Raw genomic sequence first — 14,372 nt, forward strand, 5'->3', positions numbered from 1 at the left:
TGCAAGCAATTTACGGAAGACATGTTCATAAGATGGTAGTTGAAGCCATAACTTAGTAGTTGAAGTCATTCATACTCCTACACTTCTGGATGCCCAGCCAACATGTTAGGAGTAGTTTTGTGTTTTCAGTAAAAAATAATTAATGACAGCCCTAGATGGTAAATAATGAACACAGCACATGTTTGACAAAATCTAGTGAAATCATACTCAAAATGATCATTTTCACACAATTTTCTATCCTCTTATTAGCTGCAGCTCCTGTCAGTCATGATGCAGCCAGACTTAATTCATAACACATAAATATCTTTGACATGGAGTATCTGAGCTGGTGCAGGATGTCTCCATACAAAATTCATAAAAATATCCATTGATACAATTAGTGGTTGTTTTTGTAAATACAATATTTGTCCTACTGATGAATGTATTAACTAATCAACAAAGCAACAAACCTCAACAAAGGTCTGAACTATTAGAATAGTAATAGTATATAATTGAACGTGTTTTTGTGTTTATAAAACAGCTTGATGCTATCAAGCTTATTCATAGATGGGATTGGTGAACTATGGTTCTACCAATTCTTTGTATAAGGTTTTTGAAGGCATTGTCATTGACACATAGTTGTGTGTGTGTGTGTGTATGTGTGTACATGTGTGTGTTGCAGCTGACACAGACATTTAAAGTGCCAATTAATGAGAGAACCCAGGACAGCAGTAATTACATCTTTGAAACACTCCCCCTCCTTGTCTCAGGCAGGGATAACCAGCAGGTTTCAGTAGGCTCCTATAAAACAAAAGTCTTAAAGCTTTGGAACCTAATCTGTTTGAGGAGATGATGAGGCGTGAGAGAGCTGCTGCATTAATCTCTTTAGGTAGTGATGAAGCAAGGTCTAAAACAAGTTGTGCTTCTGTCAGTGGATCACTGAACAGCATTACTGGCAATGTAGGAGACTATTAACCCATGTGAAAAGAGACCTACATGTCTAAAAATAAAAAATATTTAATGAGGTTTTAATTAATAACATTAACTCATAGAATTTCATTACAAAGTAAATCTTGAGTGTCATTGAAGATGATGTCTTTGACATTAATAATTGGAAAGCTTAAATCTCCAGTCAGTTAAGGATCATTTTCCTTTAATGTCCATAGTTAGATCTGTCGCTTAGTAACTGTCTACCGATGGCCTTGTTCAAATATATAACCATCTGGCTGATTTCAAACCTTGACTTTTATAACAACTTTGTGAAAGAAAGCATTCAAATGAAGTATTTATACTTATAAAGGCACTACATGATACTGTACCTACTGATGCCTCAAGTGTTACATTTAGGAAATGTGTGTGAGAATTGAATACGTGCATTACTGAATACAGTCGCATGCAAAAGTTTAGGAACCCCTGACAATTTCCATGATTTTTATTTATAAAATATTACTAGGTGGTTGTCCTGCATTTTTAATAAATAGGCTACAGTTAGTCCAAAATACAACTGCCAGAGTTCTCAATAGAACAAGAAAGTATGATCATATAATTTTATCTTTTCATATCAATTCTAAACCGTTAAGTTTAGAATTGATTACAAACTGCTGCTACTTACAGTACGTACAAGGCTCTTAATGGTTTAGCTCCCATGTATTGAACTAGTCTTCTAACGCGTTACAATCCTTCGCGCTCTCTGCGATCAAAAAATTCAGGACTCCTGGTAGTAGCATTTTCTTATTTAGCTCCCAAACTTTAAAATAGTCTTCCTGATAGTGTTCGCTGCTCAGACACAAACTTTCCCAGTTTAAATGTAGATTAAAAACTCATCTCTTTAGTCAGGCATACACATAATACATCCCATAATATTGTGCACTATTATATCAGACTTGCAAATATTATGAACAGCAGCTATGTTAATCCCTCCCCACTTAAATATATCTAATATTAATCTTGAATTTTGTATTCTATTAATCTTTATATATTTTTTTATATTAACCTTTTGTGAATTGAATTGAATTCAACTGAATTGAATTGAATTTTGGACCATTCCTCCTTACAAAACATCTACAGTTCAGGTAGGTTTGATGGTTGCCGAGCATGGACAGCCCGCTTCAAATCACCCCACAGATGTTCAATAATATTCAGGTCTGGGGACTGGGATGGCCATTCTAGATTTTGAGCAGTGTTTTGGGTTGTTGTCTTGTTGAAATATCCAGCCCTGGCGTAACTTCAACTTTGTGACTGATTCCTCAACATTATTCTCAAGAATCTGCTGATATTGAGTGGAATCCATGCGACCCTTAACTTTAACCAGATTCCCAGTACCGGCCACACAGCCCCACAGCATGATGGAACCTCCACCAAATATTACTGTGGGTAGCAAGAGTTTATATTGGAATGCGGTGTTCTTTTGCCACCATGCATAACACCCCTTGTTATGACCAAATAACTCAATCTTTGTTTCATCACTCCACAGCACCTTATTCCAAAATTAAGCTGGCTTGTCCAAATGTGTGTTTGTGGAAATCAAGCGACTCCGTTTGTGGCGTGTGTGCAGAAAAGGCTTCTTTCGCATCACTCTCCCGTACAGCTTCACCTTGTGCAAAGTGCGCTGAATTCTTGAACGATGCACAGTGACACCATCTGCAGCAAGTTGACGTTGTAGGTCTTTGGAGGTGGTCTGTGGGCTGTTTTTGACCGTTCTCACCATCCTCAACAATATTTCATGTGGCCTGCCACTTCTGGCCTTAACAAGAACTGTGCCTGTGGTCTTCCATTTTCTCACTATGTTCCTCACAGTAGAGACCGACAGCTTATATCTCCACAATAACTTTTTGTAGCCTTCCCCTAAACCAATTTAGATGTTTAGAAATTTAAAATTTTAAAACAATTTAGAAATTTAAATGTTGAACAATCTTTGTTTTCAGGTCATTTGAGAGTTGTTTTGAGGCCTCTATGTTGCCACTCTTCAGAGGAGAGTGAAAGAGAACAACAACTTGCAATTGGCCACCTTAAATACCTTTTCTCATGTTTGGATGCACCTGTCTATGAAGTTCAAGGCTTAATGAGCTCACCAAACCAATTGTGTGTTCCAATTAATCAGTGCTAAGTAGTTACAGGTATTCAAATCAACAAAATGGCAAGGGTGCCCAAATTTATGCACCTGTCTAATTTTGTTTTGATGCATATTGCACATTTTCTGTTAATCCAATAAACCTTATTTCACTACTGAAATATTACTGTGTCCTTCAGTTATTTGATAGATCAAATTAAAATTGCTGATCCAAAGACCCAAATATTTATAAATGAAAGTCATGGATATTGTCAGGGGTTCCTAAACTTTTGTATATGACTGTATGTAGGTTAATTATTCAGAATTGGATAAATCAATATTATGTTTGGAATTATCTTTCAAATTTTTTGTTTTAATAGTCATAGTTCTGAGCAGGTTCTTGACAAGACCCCTCAATTAATAAAGATCTGAAGTGTTAGTTCATGTACAGACCACTGTGTGGCAGCATTTGATCAATTTTGGTTCAGATTGCCTTTTCACTTGTTTGGTATATTAAACCAAAACTATATTTTTTTTATGTGTCCTATGTAATATACAGTCTATTTGCAGTATTGCTTTAAGGTATTATCTTGCCAGTAGACTTGAGCATGCTAAAAGCATGATTTTGGCTTGGATTAACAATGAACTGAGAGTTTATATTTTTATGCAAATAAAGGAAGAACTCAGAGTCGTATTTGCACTGGAAAACTCAGCTTGTATTTTGGTACAGTCTTCTGCTTTGAACTCTGTTTTAGAAATCCTCTCTATTTGGCTTTTCTATCCGTGACTGCTGATGTCTTGCTTTCAGCACATCTTTTCATGCACCAATCAGCATCTGAAGAATGAAGTATATTTGCACAGCAGATCTCAGAATAACCTGCTCCAGAATGGGTGTTGTGCTGATCTGGAAACAGGGGCCCACCCTGAGGCTTACCTTCAGCGCCCATGCTGAAAACCACCAAGAGTAGTTTTGGATCAGTAGCAAAGTACGAACTCTGTCAACAATTCTCATGTCCACTGGACATGAGAATTTCCCTTGGGTATGTATGTTTGCTTTCTTCTTCTCAAGAGTGTGAAAGCAGGCATGATATGTTTCACACCCACTCACACACTTACCCACACATATAGTAAGTGGTTAAAGTGGATCCAGGAGCTGAGTGACTTTAGCTGGCTGCAGGAACTTTGGTAGACTGTAGAAAAATACTTTTCAACACGCTTGTCTGAGCATGTGCTAAAGGGTCTGAGAAATGTACATGAACAAAAAGAGAATACAAGTGTGTCTGGAGAATTTTTCAGAATTGAAAACAGAGATACCATCAGACTTGTTGATTTCATTGTAATAAAGAGTGATTTGAAATACAGCAGGATTATCTGCACAAAATGAACTGATTAGTAGACTTATAGTAGTCATGACTGTGTGAAATCTAAATGCAGATTGTTTGAGATTGTATATTGGTTATAGTTTTGAGTTCTATTTGGTAATATATGCAACAACATATCAACAAATATTATATATAACGTATATTGCTATTAAAGTGGAACAGGTATTAAATAGTATGTATCCTAGTGAGTCCCAAGCTTAGTTGTGGGCCAAGCACACATGAGACATGACTCATTCCAAATCTTGCCTGTTTCTTTATAATGGTTTGTGGCCTGCGATTATGTAAAATGCAAAATAAATGTAATGCATTTTTCATTCATTCATTCATCTTCTACCGCTTATCCGAACTACCTCGGGTCATGGGGAGCCTGTGCCTATCTCAGGCGTCATTGGGCATCAAGGCAGGATACACCCTGGACGGAGTGCCAACCCATTGCAGGGCACACACACTCATTCACTCACGCAATCACACACTAGGGACAATTTTCCAGAGATGCCAATCAACCTACCATGCATGTCTTTGGACCGGGGGAGGAAACCGGAGTACCCGGAGGAGGAAACCGGAGTACCCGGAGGAAACCCCTGAGGCACGGGGAGAACATGCAAACTCCACACACACAAGGCGGAGGCGGGAATCGAACCCCAACCCTGGAGGTGTGAGGCGAACGAGCTAACCATTAAGCCACCGTGCCTCCCGTAATGCATTTTATTATAAATAAATAAAAAAATACACACCAGCAAAACCTAAAATACCACAGAAAATATGAAAACTCAAGCACAAAATTCATCAACAGTAATTCAAAACTTAAATTCTTTGTCCTGATTGTATATCACATACATGTTGCTGAATGTCTACAGCACATGTCAGTCTGAAAGAGCACAGAAAATGGAGCACTGGATGATGTTTAAAATAAGCGGAAATATGAACCCAAATGACACAGCTAATGCTTTACGTTATGTGACTGCCATACAGTGTGTCCAATCAGCAATATACTTATATTTGGTTTTGTTTTTGCGTTTTCTTAATGTGGCTTTGTTAATGTGTTTTGCATGTCTTCCGTTATTCTCTAGCCTTTTTTTTTTGCTGCCATCTCTTTTCACCTCTCACCTTAACCTCAGGATGTAGAGTACCTCATTCCCCACAATGATGGCCCTTTTTTACTTGCTTCTTGTTTTTATCCAAAGGTTTTAATCTTTTGGTTTGGAAAGTCTCACAGTCTTGGCAGCAAGGCCTACATACAGTGCAGAGGTAAATGTCCCATTAAATAAAAGCTCCCTTAAGAGCTTGCCTGAGCCATGTGTTTCGGGCCTAACCTTGATGTTCTTGGGAGAAGTGTGGTTTTCAGTCTGAAATTTCAGTCTCGCTTTAACATGCTCAAATGAAGAAAATGTGGGAACATCGACACTTTAGCCAAGCTGTCCATTAGTGTGTCTCTCATTCTTTTATCAGGTCCAATCTGTTCATAGTTCTCTTTTACTTCTCCAATTACTTCCTCTACTCTGAGGTATTTTTATTCATCTCATGCCTGCAATGAGAAGTGAAACGTGCCATTTCATTCTTAATATCTTAATAATTGTCAGGCAGTGTGTGTGAGAGATCCTAGGTGGGCTTGGACACTGTGTGTGTGTCTGTGTGTGTGTGTTTGTTTGTTATTGTTTGTTTGTGCTTGTGTGTTGTGTGTAGGATTTTGTAAAAAAAAAAAAAAAAACTCTGCAGGATCAGCACATTTGCTTTTTACCTGCCTTCAGTGCCTGCTGTTTTATGACAGCAAGTACATTCCCCAGGCTTCTCTTCTCTTCTCTTCTCTTCTCTTCTCTTCTCTTCTCTTCTCTTCTCTTCTCTTCTCTTCTCTTCTCTTCTCTTCTCTTCTCTTCTCTTCTCTTCTCTTCTCTTCTCTTCTCTTCTCCTCTCTTCTCTTCCCTTCTCTTCTCCTTTTGAGTAAATGTAAGAATAGGTGCCAGCAAAAATATTTTGGATGAGAGATTAACTGTGAAATTAACTGTCTCTGAAGTAAGGAGTTTAATGCTTTGCTAAATCTCCAGCCTCTTTAGATGGATCCCTTAAAAGAGTGTGAGGGAACAAGAAATGGAACACTTTTGTGCTTTGTCTATCAAGCTCTCTATTAATGAAGACTGTTGCCTGTTCATGTTCATGATCCTAAATGTTCAATTATGTGGAAATTGCCAAAGACACATGTGCACACACACACACACACACACACACACACACACACACACACACACACATTTGTGTGGCTGTATACCATGGTCTAATGGTTGTATAGAATGGAGTGAGAAAGTGTTTTTCACAATATCTAGCTAGAGCTGGTAGCTGATGTCCTTTGGGCATGTGGTTTCCATTACGGTACTTTCATTACTTCCTTTCTGGTGCATGATGTAGACAATATTGTACTGTACTTCCTTGCAACCGATTTATGGTTTATTGTCTGATTTATTATTTGTATTTTTTAACAACAAAATGTATTCTATCTGGCACTGAAAATTTAATACAAGACTAAAGTGAAGACTATTTTGGAGTTGACTTTTCCTTTAGTAGAAGACAGTTACATTTATTTTAATACAGTGAACACACACACACACACACACACACACAAACACACACACACACACACGCACACACATGCCGACAGATCCAGAAAAGTGGATTACTCTTGTAAAAAACTACAGCTTTTCCCCTTCCTGAAGCTCTCTCTACGTGTTTTTGGTGCAGCTCCTTTGAAGACCCCTGTGACAAGAATAATCTGTTTGATCTGGATAGGTCAAAGCTTTTCTGACAGGACTTAATCCTCTCTCTACTCCTGTGCTAAGACATCAGATACATGAAGCTATGATGTCCAATCTCTCCCAGATCCTAAAATCAGTTAAAAACCTTGAAGGAATCCTAAACACTGAGATCTAGACCAGACTTCTTTATCATTGGGGATATGGGTCAAAGTTTGTAGGAACATTAGAAACCCCAGAGACTGAACTTTGAGGTTAACAAGGTTTTGATTGATACATCAGCTTCTTAAATTGTGGAGCATTGTAAACCTTGTAATTCTCAATTAAGGGATGGGTTCATAGCCAGAGGACAGATAGTGGGATAGGATCTAAAAGCCTTTACTGAAAACAATCTGTTTTATAAATGCTAATTTTATCTTTTAATAAATAGTTCAGCTACGGTAGCCAAACACTCACTGAAAGATGATTTCAAAGTTGGCCAGGAACCAGATAACTAAGTTAAATTAGTTTTCTTAATAATGTTGCGATGGGGTAATGTCTAATTTCTTCTTATATAGTTTACGCTACTGATAATAAAGCAATAAAGTCACTTCATATTCAAAATGTTCTCTGGTCTGACAAAATATTACACAAGTGATTATAGAAACATTATTACCATAAAAGAAAAGTAGTGTGCTAATTTAATCTCTTTTTGCCTTTCCCCTTTGTCATGGACTATCTGCAAAGTATGTGGATTTCAATTTGTGTGCATGTGTGTTCTGCTGAGTGTGTGAGTTAAGTGGAAGACATTTCAAAGCCTTCTTTGAGTTGCTAAAAAGCACAGTTATCTGCATGACAGCTTTATATCCGGACTGTCAATCAACCTTAGGAAGGTGAAAGGTCATTACCTGTGGTGCACCGTGCAAATGGAGCCAGAGAAAGAGAAGGAACAATGCACATAAATCCACAATAATCAAATGACATATAAAGCAAACAATAAAACAATTTATACCACAATATACACTTGTGAATTCTTTAAACACACGCACACACACACACACATACACACACACACATATAATTATATATATATAATTTCCATTACACATGTTAAAACCAGTTTATGTAAATGTTCTATATCATTCATTCATTCATCTTCTACCGCTTATCCGAACTACCTCGGGTCACGGGGAGCCTGTGCCTATCTCAGGCGTCATCGGGCATCAAGGCAGGATACACCCTGGACGGAGTGCCAACCCATCGCAGAATGTTCTATATATGCCTTTGTATTATAAAGTACTAATAAAACATACAAAAGCCATATTTCTTTATTTTTACCCAGTATAAATGTACAAAAGCAACTGTGTGTAAATGATAAAGAAATCAGATACAGTATATTATTCCAATAGATTTTTCACTTTTTTTCATCACTGTCAATAATTTCCACCTTTTCTTTAATGCAAAATTGGACAGGATATCCCAACACACATTTAATAGAAATAGAAAAATTAATTAGACTAACGTCTAATTTTGTTCCAGCTTACTTTGCATTTGACTTTACTGTGGGTGGATGTTCATCAAAATAAACTCAAAATAAAGTCATCAAACCACAACAATCTAAACGGAAATCAGAGAAAATTCGAGGAGGAATTTATACCTTGACAGGACTGAGATTTTGTATTTTTTCACTTCTTTTTGGAGATTCCTTTTACTTTTTCTTTCTTCTCTCATTATGATTGGTCAACGCTTAAAATAAAGCCCACCAATTATACTAATGACACAGCTGATCTAAAATTACTAGTGGGATGGGGAAGTGGGGAAACAATGATTTAAATATATAAACAAACAAACAAACAAACAAAAAACCAACAACATAGACATAACATTTAAAACCAGATACCCAGCCTGAAAACCGGACTGTCTGGGTAAAAAAAACTGATCTGGGTGGCAATCATATCTCTGTCAATGTTAGCATGACAAGCAGGTGCATGACTTTACTTTATAAAGAGCAGGTGTACTGCAAATGGGGAGTCTTACTGTGCATTTATGTGTGTGTGCGCATGTGTGCATGACTCACATTAATTATTGATATAGGAAGACTGACAGATTACACATTTGTTATGGGAGCTAGAGCACATTGACTGCGTACAGAGCAAGAGCCAGCAAGATGCTAAGTGACAAGAGACTGTAGTGAAGAGAGAAGGAGAGAGAGTACAAAAGAGAGAGACGCACCTGTAGCTGTACGTTGAACAATCAATGTGCATAGTAGCATCAGTGGGAGAGAAAGAGGGACAGGAAAGGTCTTCTGATTGTAGAGACAGAGCAAATGCAAATGAAAAGTAAACGAAGATGAACAGTGCCTGAAGAGAAGACCCACAGCATATTAGTCAGGAGTTACACAGGTATAGATGGTGTGTGAGGGTGAAAAAGAAATTGGGACAGAAAAACAGGGTGCTGGTGTTTAGAGATGATGAGCAGGCAAGCTTGTTTCTATCGTGTTCCTCCTCAGGAGCTTCATAGGAGAAACCAAAAGACAGATCCACCCAAGAGCAAAACCATACACAGTGGCATTGACATGAAGGTAAGAACATTAGCACTAACTTTCATGGATGGATATTTTCAAAGAATTAGTAGCTGTTAATTAGTTATTACCGTTGAAGCACTTGAGGTTGGAATTGACATGCATCTTATACTATATAATGCTTTAATTATGTGGCTAAAAATAATTAAAAAAAAATTGTCCAAATAATTATTACAAAATGATGTCAAGTCAACTAGTTTTGAGATGTTTAATATTCACATACATATCTGAAACGGCTTAGGGTTCTACCCAAGGAAAAATGTAACCTGTAGATCGTTTGCCAGGTGCTGATAACATTTTTTTTAGACTGCCATGAATAGCTGACACAGATGCATGTCATTGACATGGCTAACTACATGTGCTGAAATCTGTTCATTTTAATACTTTATGCCAGTCTCATTGTGTTAATATAGAAAATATTGTTATGAATGAATGGCATTTATAAAAAAAAATTCTTGATGATGATAAATGAACTGTGTAGCAACCACACAAGTTTTTAGGACTTCAAAACTGATGACTAGATATCAATTCTCAAATTCTTAAATCCTTAAACTGCAAAACCAGAACTACTTGAGAAAACAACTCACCAAAGACTAGTAAATGAACAGAGTACAGTTTGAACTCTGTCCATATGGTACTGCTTGCTAGTGAAGGCCAATGGCAGGAAGAGCTCATGTTGCTCTGCTTAAGGAGAGCACACTTATTCAATTTGTTTCAAATGTCACATATGGAAGCTTTCACTCTGTGTGCTGACTTTGAAGTCAGTGCTGAACTGTGAAAAAAGGTTAGCCACTTCACACACTCACACTCACACCCACACATACAGTATATACTTCTACACATATCTATGGCAAATGTTCTTGATCTACATAGATGCCTGGACCTCAAGTACATTATATGATTTTATACAGCTTCTGCCTGTGTTTGTTAAACACATGTAAACAGCAGATTTATTTGAATGAGTCTGGACACACAGGGTTGCATAAGAGACTGGTTTCTATGGTGATGCCCCAGTAAAGCTTGTGTAATGTTTAGACTTATGTGTTTGTTTTTTAAACTACACTCAAATGCTCTGCACATCAATGTATATAAAATGTAGGGATTTTAATCAGTATTAATAGGTATCTATGAGTGCATCTGTAGCCATAACCTTTGTATTGTATTAGTAGTTAATTCTTGGCAAATTAAGGTTTCTATTTTTTCTCCTTTAGACAAAACCAATTTTGTGGTTTAACTTAACTAAGCTTAAACCTTGTTAGCATTTCTCAACCTTTAAGCTATCTTTAAAGGACTTTTGTTAGTGTTTCTCATTACTACTCTATTATACTAATATGCAAATGTGTTAGGTGCTAAGGCAGAGTGAATTTAGGGATCAATGATATAGACACATTCATTTTGTTATATTCATGCTATATTTGTTGACAATATTTTGTAATATAGATTATTTCTGTGTTTAAAAATTTAATGCAGTTGGATCATATGTTAGATCTAATTTCTGAGTGCCTGAGATTGATTATCTATTACAATTAAATACTGGCTTTGATGTGTTAGTATGAACTGCAAACTTGTAAGAATTTTGTACAAGGTTACTTCTGGCAAAATTTGTATGAATTCAGGCTTGCTGAACATACACGATGCTGAGAGTAGAAACTGGACTAGGTGTAAATCATACTGTAGACTAAAAATAACATTGTAGAGTATTAGTATGGTTTGGTCAATTGGTATGGACACAAAACAAAACTATTTTTAAAAATCACGTATAAAGAAATAGCCATACAATTTGAAAATCTTTCAAAATTCAACACAAAGACATTTGATTGGATTTCATTAGCTGTCACACACACAATATGTCTTGTATGTAATATCAGAAAATACTTTAGAACTTGTCTCTCTGTGAACGGTATTATGAATTTTTTGTACAATTTGTTGCATTTTATGTGTCTATAAGTGTGCTGAAACGTATATTTTGTAATTTATTCCAGAGCACATCTCATCCGTTCTATTTTGACCCTGATGTTATTTGGCAGGTATAGTACACATATGCAAATTATCAAAATCTTAAATTTCTTCTACACAAAAACTCTTGTAAAATCCTTTTAAATATACACAACTTACATCATGTTGTTGCTTTGTGTCTTCATGTAAATAAGAAAATGTTTATTTCATTTTGCTCTATACAGTTCTGTGGCCTAACTTCAGTTAAATTTTATACATGCCTTTTCCTTTTGGATATTGAAAGAATTGATCTGAGATGTTGTTCAATATCAACTCTGAGAAAATAGTTATGAATGTTGATTTTTGTGAGTATAAATATAAAAATACTGAATTGCACTGTTTATGAGTCATGAGAAATTTTTGGAGGGTCTACTAGTATTAGTATGGTGTTTATAATAATGTGGCTGGTGAGTGTATGTGCATTGGTGTACTCTTTCAGTGCTCTTGATTTTAATATCAATTTTGTGTTTGATATGCTGGTCAGAAGAGCAAGTTCAGTGTGTGTCATTGCTTAAACCTTGCTTGAGTAACATTTGTTGTGTCTCTACCTATTTTGATATCACCTTTTTGCTCATTTTCATTGAAGTATGCAATTTCTACATTATTATTATTATTATTATTATTATTAATATTATTATTATTATTTATTTTTTTATTACTTATTATTTCTTTTCTCCGTACAATATGCCACTGAGTGCCATTCTTAAACTCATGGATACATCAGGATCTGTAGTGTTTTTGAGATATTACCTATGACAGATGCGTATGTATATAAAGTGCAGTTAACCCCTTGAGGTTGTTGAGTATGAAGGCTAGAGTCCTGGAAAATAGTTATTTTTTCCCCTCCCATTTCCAACTCTGGATCTGCAGTGTCTCATATGAAGCTCAATAGTCCTGCCATCTTCTTCATAGCTTGATGTCTCTATGGCTAGTTTAAGTTGACTTTAGTTGCACTAAACCTGCCACTCAAAACTCCTCCATTAAGACCTTCAAGTAGTTTCTCACAGAATTTGTCTTTACTTCCTACAGTTTTGTGACTGATATACATTTCACACATATCCCATGTAGGACACCAAAATTTCTTCACTGGAGCGAAACATCCGTGAACTGGAAGATGAGATCCAGATGCTGAAGACCAACAGTTTCCTGAACACAGACAACAAAGATGAGAGGCTCAAGCAGAGTGATGTTTACAAGAACCACTCCAAGTTCATGAAGAGCAAGGTTAGAGTTTATCCCTTACCCAAGACAAAGATTGATCAAGACAGATTCCTCATTTTCCCTGGAAAGAACTGAAGGTGCAGTTTGTTGGATATGGGCTAGGTGAATAGAGTATAAGCTATAAAAGTAGGAGTGGATTAGTACAAGCAGAGCTATACAAAGGAACAAAGGAATATGATGCTATGAATAAATAGATGCTCACATATAGATATGGATGATAGAGCAATAAATAGGGTGCTAAAGATTGAATATGTTTCTAAATAATTGATAACTGAAAGGTTTCAATTAGAGAACTTGGAATTCTAAGTTTTTACATTTTTTTATTACCAAAAATGGGTTAATAGATGTGATTGAGCGTGTAATTGTGTGTAGGATGCCATGGCTGTCTCATCTATGGTGTTTCTTGCCTCATGTTTCTTGCCTCATTGCCAGTTCTACATCAACCCTTATCAGTATAATTGCTTATTGACGCTGAGTAAAATACACTTGTCTGTGCTTTGATCCTATTGAAAGGAAACTCTATGTTGAATATACTAACCTCTTATTGTATATAGAATCTAATATATAAAAGACCATTAGATCATTGGTTTGTCTCACGGATGAACACATTGATGGAGTTTGCAGTACTGGTGTTGGCTTACACAGGCAGTATAAGGTGACTGAACTTCTTCTGTGTTCTTTTGTGACTTGAGAATCAGCCCATCTAGAATGAAAGATTAAATTACTCTAACCCAAAAGTGTACATGATTTATTTATAAAGCACTTGGGTGTCCAGAATTGTCATAAAACCTTTAAGGATTACTTTATTTTTTTAGGACATTTTTATTTTTTGTATTTAATTAAACTTCATCTTACCAAATGTTTGCTACTTGTTTGTGATCTTTGTTCTAAAAATGTCTCTTGTAAAGGAATTTTAAGTTCTGATGGAAGAAAGGAAAATCACATAAAATTTCTCATTAATGCATTAGCATAACTCTGCTATTTTACTCTTGAAAAGTTCTTGTACACTTTTATTGACTGTTTATGTCATTCTTTGTGTGTTTCATACTTGGGCTATCCCCAAGTCTCATTTATGCATATCCATCATTCTATATCACACCTGTCACTCCTTCATCTGTACTATCAACCAGGGGTCCACTACAGTACTTTCAGCGCTAGGGGCCAAGGCACTGATGAATTGTAAGAATCAAAGGTTCAGGTGCAGATAAGGATGGCAGGTTTCAGGCTGTTTCCTCCAAGTCCAATTACCTCTCTGTGGCCTCTATGTGCCTGTTTACAATGGCCTTTTGATGAGGACCATAATTTTTCACAAGTTATCACATGGACTTCTGACCCCAATCTGAAATGCACACTCTTGGCATGCTATACAGAGAGAGAAAGGTACTGGTGAAGAAGATGTGAGCAAAAGATTTGAGCAAAAGAACTTGGTTATGCTTTCCTAACTT

The 14,372-nt window shown here is 36.4% G+C and overlaps 1 protein-coding gene across 1 annotated transcript in view; it reads left to right on the forward strand.

The window, feature by feature from the left end:
- LOC132854024 (ERC protein 2) overlaps window positions 1–14,372 on the forward strand; it is a 197,144-nt gene that overhangs the window by 16,325 nt on the left and 166,447 nt on the right. Inside the window, exon 4 of the mRNA XM_060882141.1 lies at window positions 12,775–12,930. Within this exon, the coding sequence (XP_060738124.1) occupies window positions 12,775–12,930 (156 nt within the window). The remainder of the gene's footprint in view (window positions 1–12,774; window positions 12,931–14,372) is intronic.

This window comes from Tachysurus vachellii, chromosome 11, assembly GCF_030014155.1.
Source record: "Tachysurus vachellii isolate PV-2020 chromosome 11, HZAU_Pvac_v1, whole genome shotgun sequence".
In the NCBI taxonomy this organism is placed as follows: Eukaryota; Metazoa; Chordata; class Actinopteri; order Siluriformes; family Bagridae; genus Tachysurus; species Tachysurus vachellii.